A 9,867-nucleotide genomic window follows, 5' to 3' on the forward strand; every position below is an offset into this window, starting at 1 on the left:
AGAGTTCTGTTTGAACTTTTTTGTAAAGACGATGTAGGGCAATACAATCGATTACCCTAAAAACGTTGCATGCATGCACTATTAATAGTCTAACCCTAATATCATTAAATTTCGGGTGGATAGGCCCATCTCGTTACTATATGGACTATTCTAGTACAAATAATATTGAGACAACACATTAAATACCCCAACATGTAGGTGTGTGTTTGTGGGGGTGGGTGGGTGTGTGTGGGGGGGAGGGTGGCGTGGGAGTTGGTGGGTGTGGGTAGATAGGGGTGTGGTGGGTTGGGGGTGTTAAGATGGGGGTAGGTAGAGGTAGGAGTTGGTGTGTTTATATTTTAGAAAAAATTTGGAATTAGAAAAATATGGAAAACAATGATTATTGGTTTTCCAAAAATTTCCAACTTCTTTGTAATTTTAGAAAACGAAAAATTTCATTTTCTGTAAAAAAAAATTTAGATAAATAGACGAACTAAACGCGTTTTCAAAATTTTCATTTTTCTTGAGAAATTTTTCCGGAAAACGGTCCATTTTTCCACAACTAAACGCAACCTTACCATTTGAAATACCGCTCATACACAATCACAACCTCTCCTGTTTATAAGTTTAAATTTAAAAAGTTATTAACAACTATGTTGTAATTTTGTGTTCTTTTTTATTTTGAACAAATACTTGAGTTTGCAACTTATTTAAACAAGTCTAAAACTTTTTTTAATTTATATAAACTTTGAAATTTAAAATGAGTCGTTCAATCGAACCCATTGGAAAAAAAAATAAATAAATAAACAGGTCAACCAGATATCTCATTTATCTGAAAGTAAAGTTGACTTTCCAAATATTTTGGATATTTGTTTAAAAGATAGTAAAAAGAATTGTACTTGTTACAACTTGTTTCAAAATAGACTTCAAACAATCAAATATGAATAGGTAATTCATATGGTGTAATGATGGTAACCACGTGGCTGATACTGGTACGGATACGGATACATGACAGGATTCTGTCTAGATGGTTGTCCAACAGTGTAACGCGAGACCCCTAGCGGTGGCATATTAGGAAATGAAGAAATGCGGTCATATGGAACAGGCAACAACGATGCTTCTTGTTGTCGGCGATGATGATTAGGATATATCGAACGGTTTGGGTCCGCTCGAAAGGGCATTTTCGTCTTTTTAATATGTACGGTTTTCCTCTTGCGGACACTTGTAGTGTTTTGTTTAGGTGTTCGAGTTGGTTGTTTACTTCGAGATGGTCCTTTGTTGGATAGCCTTTGTCTCTTTCTACCTGATTAATGAAACAGAAAATCAGAATATACTAACATGACATGACAGAGTTGTACTTTGTACTGAGTTTTGACTTTTGGCATGTACCTTTATTGTTATTGGAAAGAAATTCTGTCTTTTTTAATTTTCGTTTATTATTATTGTTATTGGAAGGAATTTGAATTTCTGTCTTGTTTGATTTTCGTATATGTCTAGCTGCTTCCCCTCGCTTGTGTTTTTCTTCAAGAACTTTTGATCTTTCTGCTTCACTCTTCCATGGCTAAAAAGTAAAAAGTAAAAACCACCACCCTTTTTTTATAGTATATGTATTTTAGTTATAATTATAAATAGATATTCATTTACTTAAATAAAAAAAAAAATTACCTGTCTAAATGTCCCATATCTGTAGAGATTGCGACCTTTCACTAGCAAAGTAGAAAGCACAGGGAGTTTTCTCGACCCTTTGTTCCACAACACTTCAACCTTTTTCAAACATTAAAAAAAAAAACATAAAATTAATTAATTTAATATCATGTTTTTTTTTACTATATTATTTATCTGACTAACTGTGAATGTATGTTGTTGCTTTGATGCACCATAACTTTCTTTCACTATCCTTCCAGCAACAGTTCTTTTTCCCACTATATTTCCTCTATTCGCCCCTTTATCATATCTATAAGTGATTCAATGAGAAAAAAAACAATTTAGTAATAGAGCCTAAAAAAAGGTAATTGAATTTAAGGTTTCTTACTTTATTTTTTGTTTGAACAATACGACGTCTCCTTTGCATGCATCACCTGTATTTAAAGAAACATTTTGGTTTAAAGTATTTAATTGAGAAAATAAAGAAGAAAAAAAAAAGTATTACCAGTGCAATTAATTGAAAATGATGATCTGGGATATATTGACTCACCCCCTGCATCTTTTAACCTGGATTTTAGAAAACCTTTTATCAAGGTAAGATTCATAGCATCATATATTTTAAAATGTCATTTTTTTATAATTGCAATTAATAACTAACCTCTCATGCTCTTTGATTCTCTGTCTGCATTCCTCCTTGGAGCCAGATAATCTCAATCCATGCTTCCTCAAGTATGCTTTACACTCTACAAGACTTAACTCCTTTATGCCATTACTTCCTGAAAAGATAAAATAGCATTAAAGAATGTTTTGTGCACTTAAAAATGCACTTCTGTTTCTTTCTTTTAAATCTTTTTTTTTCCCCATTTGAGCATAGAAAGAACAGTTCTCAACTCTGTAATATCTTCAAAGGAAAGTGAGATGCCAAACAAGATGATCAGACCTAGGTCTTTATCATAATGCTAATGCCAATCACAATTAATATAAACCAGCATTTGAGCATGTTGCCAAGTGCATAATCCAAAAAATTAGGTCAAAATAAACAGATATTACCCTACCTAGCATAAAAAATAATGCAGTAAGCAATTTGGCTAAAACAAAATCGAGTCCATATCAACTCTGAAAGTGTAAAGAACTTGTGTAACGCATAAATTGAAGTGTTAGCACTTTTGCTGGAATGGAGGGATTGGGAATTCTGATTTAGCAGTCAAGAACAGATACTAGTCGCATTATTCTTCGCGCTATAGTTCAACATCAACCAAAATATTACAATTTTTGCAATTAGTTACCAATGTGATTGATTACACCAATCTACCGATAGAAGTAATTCAATTGAAAAAAATAGTTGGTACAATTTATTCCCAATTTTAAAGAGTTAATCATATCTGAGCCAGTCATACTTTCGCATTTCTAATACGACGAACAAGAAAACAAACCTTGATTATCAGAACATTCTTCTTCATCCGACTCAACATCGTTTTCTTCCTCCTCGTCATACTCCTGATCGTCCGATTCGCTATAATCGGTGTCGTCTTGCGATGAGAATTCCGATTCTAGTTCTTCTTCCTCGAAGATTCCGTCATCGTCTTCTTCGTCGGAGGAGATTGAAATGATGGGAGGTTTCATAACTGGTATTCAGAATCCAACTGCTCTACACAAATTTAGGGTGGATTTTACAGAGGAGTTGCTGGTTGGGGAACGTGTGCGCCACGCGAATATAAATACAAAAAATTTCAAAAAGTACTAAAAAACACCGTGCCAAAAACGACAAAAAAAAAAAAAAAAAAAAAAAAAAAAAAAAAAAACAAAGGTCTTCCCAAATATAACAAGACTGCATAGTGACAAAAAGGTTTGATTTCAAAATTTTCAGTCCCAATTAACTACATGAGTCGACTCACTTTGTAAAAAATAAATCTGCAGTATGGACTTCCAGTATCATACATCACTCCGCACTACGATATTGCAAGCTGGTAGTCCATACTGCGGATTTGGGTTTTTGTACAATTCAGAGTATGTGTAGTCATAATGAGAGTTTACTCTGTCATAAATTGTAAAGTAGGTAAAAAAGTAATAATAATAAATAACAATTTCGTTTGAGAGAAAAATAGATTTTAGCAATATGGATGAATTTTTTGTTATAGTTTGAACGTAGGGTCATGGCAAATAATAGATAAAGAAACCATATATGTTAGGCCATTTGTTACAAATATTGGTGTACATATTTTGGTAGATATTAACTATTAGGGGTTGATAGAACTGGTTAAAGCGAAGACAGACATAGAGGTCAGTAATATTAAAGGTTTCTTTCCAACATGCAGAGTTTGGGTATGTTATGGACTTAATTGATGATAATGATACAAAACACTTGAAAAACGTAATTTATAACAATAAAAATAGTGCGCATATGTATTTGGTTGTGGTTGGTGATATTGAAGAAATGAAAGTGGTGAATAAGATTAAATGTTGGGCAACGATCAAATATAGAAGAAAACCCAAAAGTTGGGAGAGAGTATGGAGGTAGAGGATCCCGTGGAAGAGGAAGCGGACAATGTAGTGTATTTAGTATTTACCAATCAAGTCATTCACTATATTCACCATGATGTGGAGTGCCGATATTGGTAATCCATATCGATAATTGATTACATTATTATGTATTTGTTTGGAATTTATATGGTTTGATGAAAAAGGTTTCACAAGAGTTTTATAGCTTTTTTGATAAATTGTTTTGATAGTTGTTTTACATCTTTATATATTTATTTAAATATAATGAATACAATATGGGAATTGGGAGGTAGAAATTAGTGGATTAGAACACGAAGCATCCGTTGATACATACAAATACAATGCCACTTGCATACATGTTCTTGTTTTTTCTAGTCAGAAAATTCATGTATAAAAGGGACGTTTTTCGGTTTTTCTCACATTCAACTCCAAATCCATACACAAATTTCACCAAGTGTTATTGAGGTTTATTTGCAAGGGTCCGACTGGAGACACCATGCAACAACTTCACAAATCCAAGAAAACTCAACTTCCCATCCGTGTGTCTGATCCAGTCATGGAGTACCGCATGAACCGGAACCGACGGGCTCAACCCAAGTTCCTGTACAAGTATCGTTAGTTTTTTTGTCTAGACAGGACATGACATGACAGATCAGGTTATACTGCATTTGACATTCATTAGACTCAGACAGATGTCAATGGGACGAAAAATTATTAGACTGAGACAGATGTCAATGGGACGAAAAATAAATTTTTCGTCCTTTTACAGAACAGGTTGCACTGCTTTTGGCATGCATTGAACTGGACTGAGACGAATGTCGATGTGACAAAAGTTGCAACTTTTTGTCCCATAAACATTAGTCAAGTCAAATGCATTGGACTGGAAATGAATATATAAATTATTTTTTTAAATAAACTTCAATAACAATAATGTATTAAAAAATATTCAAAAGTTAATTATATTATTTTTCAAAAAACATATTTTTTGATTTCTTGGTATTTAATTTTTTATTCTTGTAAACAATTGTTTAAAGTAATAAATAAACTTTTTTGACTTCTCAAAAAACTCTTACTACATATTTTCAAACACATGAAACATGTGTATATATCTATAATACTAATAACTTAGTCAGCAATACACATCTTTCTTTGATCAAAGTTTATCCATATAAATTAACAATTTTTTCTTTCTTTATCAATTTAATTTCTCTCACTTTTCAAAATGTGCACACCAAACATGTTTGAATGATTCATTCCATTCTTTCCATAGTCAACCAAACATGATAATGGAATGTAACAACTCATTCCATTCCATTCCATCGTTCATTTCCATTCCATCGTATCAAACAGACCCTTAGATTTAAAAATTTTGGTAAGAATAAAACTTACAGAGGCGAGTTCTTCAATCATGATGGCTCGATTTCCATCTTTTTCAAAGAGTTCATAGGCACAACGAGCATGTTGTTCCCATCTTTCAAGAGCCTCAAGTTGATAGATATTTATTGCAGCTGCACAAAACTCTTCAAAATCCATCCTTCGGTATTGAAGTGCACTAAGCTGCATTATAAGAACACGCGCATGATGAAGGGTATTTAAGTAAAATGGCAGATTTGTAATGTTTTTATTTTATCAAATGACATACCGATGCTAGGAAATCATGGACACGTGACTCCTTCATGGCATCCGTAGCATGTTTCATCAACGCCTGAAAAAGGTAAGAAAAAAGTTTCAATTTTAGGGGTTAAAAGTTATATATAGGAAATAGCAACATACATTCGTTTATTCATATATTACAACATTATAGTTTGAAAAACTACCAAATTATATAGAAAACTATTCTCACCATTATAAATTTATAGAGTAGATTTTTCAAAATACAATGTGCTAAAAACAATCGAAAGCAGAATGTTGTAATTTGATAGAGTTTTGAAAGTACAATGGCTTGATAAGAAATTTATTTTGGAAATACAATGGTGTAATAGAAATTGATGAAAGTAATAAACAAATAAATGAAAGTATATTGCTATTTTTTTTAATATATTTAAATGAACTTATGGAACAGTTACTCACTGCTTTGATATTTTCCATGCTTATGGATCCGTTTTTGCTCGGTTCCAACAAAGAAAATTGCTCCTTTAAATAAAACAACTCATCTACAGTCAATGTCTTTGATAAAGCCTGCAAATTTTGAGGGGGAAAAAAAAGACTAAATTTAATACGAAGTTGTCCAAATAATGAAAACAAAATAATAATTCTCAACATTCATCAAAAGAAAATTTTTAAAAAAATACCCGTAAAGCAGCTTTTCGAAGAGCAGAAGAACGCATATAAGCCTTCATGAGTCTCAATATGGAGATGTCAAGAGGCACTTTCACTTCATTAGTAGTATTTCTAATCCATGGATGACCTAAACCATATCATATCATAATCAATTCAATATAAGCTTTCCTAGAGCTATTTCTGATAATAAAGATCGAAAGGGCATTTACGTCTTTTGCACAAGCAAGAGATCAAAAGTGAGTCTGTGTCCCACCTTTTTGAGTGTGACAAAAAGTTGTACTTTTTCCCACTTACATCAGTCTGAGTACTAATCCAATGCATGTCAAACACTGTGTAAGTTACACTGTGTTTGACATGCATTGGACTGAGACTCAAACCAATGTAAGTGGGAAAAAGTACAACTTTTTGTCACACTTAAAAGGTGGGACAAAGACTCGTATGACATGTTATGACAGAATAGGTTACACTGTGTAACCTATTCTGTGTGTAACCTATTCTGACAGAATAGGTTACAATGACAGAATAGGTTACATTGCATAACCTACTCTGTCATGACATAAAACATAGTAAACCTGTTGTTTCATGTCAAGTCATATCTTTATGTCAAACATAGTACAACTTGTTGTGTCATGTCATGTCATATCTTTATGTAAAAGTCATCCATAGGGGTAAAAAGGTAAATTGTGGGGGACACTTACTGAGGCCTTGGGCAGCTGTCATTCTTTTTCTAGGATCCTTATTCAACAATCTTTTGACAAAATCTTTGGCCTCAGATGATAAAGTAGGCCAAGGAGCTTCATCAAAACTGGGGTCCGCTTTTAAAACAGCTCTAAAGATTCCGGATTCAGATCGAGCCCAAAAAGGGCGACTTCCACACAAAAGAATATAAGCTATAACACCAATACTCCATACATCTGCTTCAGTACTATATGATCTATGTAGAACTTCAGGAGCAACATAATATGCACTCCCAACAATATCATTAAGCCTTTCATCTAAAAAAAAAACATCAACACATAAAAATCAAAAAGAGAAATCGACAACAAGAAGGAATAGAGTCAATAGAGACAATATATACATACACAAACATGTATGTATATATAGAGAGAGAAAATACCGGGCTTCACGAAGTCTGATAACCCAAAATCTATGGCTTTAAGAGGCGAGTTTTCATCCTTTGATGTAAACAAGAAATTCTGATGCAAAGATTGAAAATTGTTAAATGGGAATTGTAGAAAGAAAATGATATATATTATAGTCAAACAATATGTGGGAAGTCAAATAATGTAATTTTTTTGGAATAGAGAATGAGTCAATAAACTATATGATATGATAAAACTCTATAGTTCATATTAGAAAACAAGAAGCATAGAACAAAATTTTAGCACCAATGAATAAAAATGGTGTTGACTTTTGACTTGAGTGATATAAAAGATTCAAACTTTAGCCACATTAAGTAAAGGTGTCACCTCTGGTTTTAAGTCACGGTGTACTACACCTTGAAGATGACAAAACGCAACAACATTTAATATTTGTATCAATACAGATTTCGCATCATCTTCTGTGTATTTTCCACCTCTGAAAAATATAATTCAGTTAGTAAATTTAAAATTAAAAGTTAAAAACCCAATATTTTATATGAGTTTGACAATTGAAAGGAATAAAAAATGTTACCTTGAAAGTATTCTATCCAAGAGTTCCCCTCCTTCACATAACCTAGAAAAAAATAATAAATTTATGTTGCAGAATAGTTAAGAAACATAGAATGAAGATTTGAATGTATGATTGGATTCTTACTCCATCACAACATAGACTTTTTCATGATCTTCATATGCATCGTAAAACTGCACTAAGTTGTTATGTCCTGTTAAAGCTCGCAATATCTTCACCTCTCTTCTCACATCTTCAATGGCTATGGCTGTTGTCATCTGCAGAATTGACATGTTTCGATTATAGTTAGATTGGGTCTATTCACCCTAAAAAGAAGTTGATCGAGAACTCTGAAAGTCAACAATTGAGATTAGAAAAATAATAATTGAATACGCATATGATCCAATCAAATCAAATCAACTTCAGATCTGATCACTGTAGCATACGGATCAAAAGAACAAGCTTGATCCGACGTAATTGAATCAACGTACCTTTGACTTCGGGATAACTTTGACTGCAACTTCTTGACCCTTAAGTTCCCCTTTCTTGAACTTAGCTTTACAAGTGTATCCAAAATGCCCTCTTCCGACTTCCTCACCAAGCTCATATTTGCTCCCAAAATGCTTCGAAAACCCAAAGCTTTTATCTAATCCCGAAACCCCTTCCGATTCATTTCCCTCCGGTATCGCCGCCTCGTTCGGCTTCACCGAGCCATGCCGTCTCGCCAACACCGACTTAATGTGTTTCGCAGGAGAAGGAGGAGGAAACGGTCGCCGGAAAAATCTCCTCGGAGTAGAATTAGAACTCGCATTAGGCGCCGGAGATTTCGCCGGAGATGATTTTTTCGAGAACCAATTGTGAGCTGGACTCGGACTGTAAAACGGAAAAAATGGAGACTTCTTCCCTACCTCAATTTCGTCCTTTGTGGTCTTCTTAGACGTCGTCGTCGTCGTTGTTTCTTCTACCTCTTTCTCATTATTATCTTTAACCGGAATATCGATATCATAATGACCGGAAAATTTGGATCCTGTCGAGGGTTTAGAGCTGCAACTACCCATTTGGGGGTTCTGCAAATCTCCACCCCCAAATAGGAAATTAACAAGTTTTCACTGAGAAAAAGAAGGAAAAAGCCTAGCTTTGTTTAAGCATTGTATGATACAAGAATTTGAAAGTGATTAGATTCGATAAGATATTTGAATTTGGTCTAGGGTTTACTGCAATTTTGTCTTAGCTGTTGGAGAGAGAGAGAGAGAGAGAGAGAGGGGATGATGGAGATCTGTAAATGGTGATAAAAAGGAAAGGAGAGAAAGCGAGAAAGAGAGAGTGTGTCTTTGCTGCTTTTGTTGAAGTTTGTGATTTATTTATTTGTTTCTTTAAATAAATTAATCAAAGTACATAAAACGGTACTCTTTTTTTTGAAGCATTCATTTCATTGTGTATTTTAAAAAATTAATTGATTATTATAATGTATTAATAAAATAACTTATATGTAGAAATATATGTTATGTTAGTTTTATTTTAACTTTAAAGAATATGGTTTCAATTTAAAAAAAATAACTTATTCAATTCAAATCGGTTAATTGAATAAAAAAATCATTAACAAACATTTGGTATCCAATAACAATTGGGCTTAAATTTTTCATTATTTAAATTGGATCAGTCTATTTTTGAGAGATAATGATGGCAATTAAAAACTGAACAGTAAACTCATTCAATTACTAACCAATCTAATCCATTCAATTATCAAAAATTTATTATTCAATTAATATGATATTATTAATACGTATATTGTGCAAAAAGTAATAAAAAATTAAA

General features: G+C 32.9%; 2 protein-coding genes across 3 annotated transcripts; both read right to left on the bottom strand.

Annotated features, from left to right (window-relative positions):
- Window positions 1-778: 778 nt before the first annotated feature.
- LOC145109230 (zinc finger CCCH domain-containing protein 62-like) lies at window positions 779-3,332 on the bottom strand. Of its 2 annotated transcripts, none has more exons than XM_079046352.1 (8): window positions 3,057-3,330; window positions 2,282-2,399; window positions 2,129-2,190; window positions 2,012-2,057; window positions 1,828-1,933; window positions 1,645-1,743; window positions 1,369-1,540; window positions 779-1,282 (listed from the first exon to the last, which is right to left on the bottom strand). In XM_079046352.1, exons 1-8 carry the CDS (start codon window positions 3,244-3,246, stop codon window positions 933-935), a joined length of 1,143 nt encoding a protein of 380 aa, XP_078902478.1. In that variant the 5' UTR covers window positions 3,247-3,330; the 3' UTR covers window positions 779-932. The 2 variants fall into 2 exon arrangements, with proteins under 2 accessions (XP_078902478.1, XP_078902479.1); XM_079046353.1 differs by having other exon boundaries at window positions 1,155-1,282; window positions 1,369-1,569; window positions 3,057-3,332.
- Window positions 3,333-4,404: 1,072 nt separating this feature from the next.
- LOC145109231 (CDPK-related kinase 5-like) lies at window positions 4,405-9,397 on the bottom strand. Its single transcript, XM_079046354.1, has 11 exons — window positions 8,544-9,397; window positions 8,200-8,330; window positions 8,077-8,118; window positions 7,872-7,980; window positions 7,520-7,598; window positions 7,101-7,397; window positions 6,414-6,529; window positions 6,193-6,300; window positions 5,765-5,827; window positions 5,512-5,679; window positions 4,405-4,723 (listed from the first exon to the last, which is right to left on the bottom strand). Exons 1-11 carry the CDS (start codon window positions 9,108-9,110, stop codon window positions 4,580-4,582), a joined length of 1,824 nt encoding a protein of 607 aa, XP_078902480.1. The 5' UTR covers window positions 9,111-9,397; the 3' UTR covers window positions 4,405-4,579.
- Between the last annotated feature and the right edge of the window lie 470 nt (window positions 9,398-9,867).

The sequence above is a fragment of the Lactuca virosa genome, chromosome 4, assembly GCF_052849685.1.
Source record: "Lactuca virosa cultivar CGN04683 chromosome 4, Lactuca_virosa_CGN04683_v6, whole genome shotgun sequence".
In the NCBI taxonomy this organism is placed as follows: domain Eukaryota; kingdom Viridiplantae; phylum Streptophyta; class Magnoliopsida; order Asterales; family Asteraceae; genus Lactuca; species Lactuca virosa.

Bases quoted from the DNA above. Each gene is read 5' to 3' on its own strand.
- LOC145109231 (XM_079046354.1), bottom strand. From the start codon at position 9,110: ATGGGTAGTTGCAGCTCTAAACCCTCGACAGGATCCAAATTTTCCGGT. The intron at 7,398-7,519 runs GTATTTTCTCTC...TTTTTTTTTTAG, and splicing joins ATCAGACTTCGTGAAGCCCG to ATGAAAGGCTTAATGATATT. The intron at 6,530-7,100 runs GTAAGTGTCCCC...GATATGGTTTAG, and splicing joins GACAGCTGCCCAAGGCCTCA to GTCATCCATGGATTAGAAAT.
- LOC145109230 (XM_079046352.1), bottom strand. From the start codon at position 3,246: ATGAAACCTCCCATCATTTCAATCTCCTCCGACGAAGAAGACGATGAC. The intron at 2,191-2,281 runs GTTAGTTATTAA...TCTAAAATCCAG, and splicing joins AGAATCAAAGAGCATGAGAG to GTTAAAAGATGCAGGGGGTG. The intron at 1,934-2,011 runs GTAAGAAACCTT...AATCACTTATAG, and splicing joins TTGTTCAAACAAAAAATAAA to ATATGATAAAGGGGCGAATA.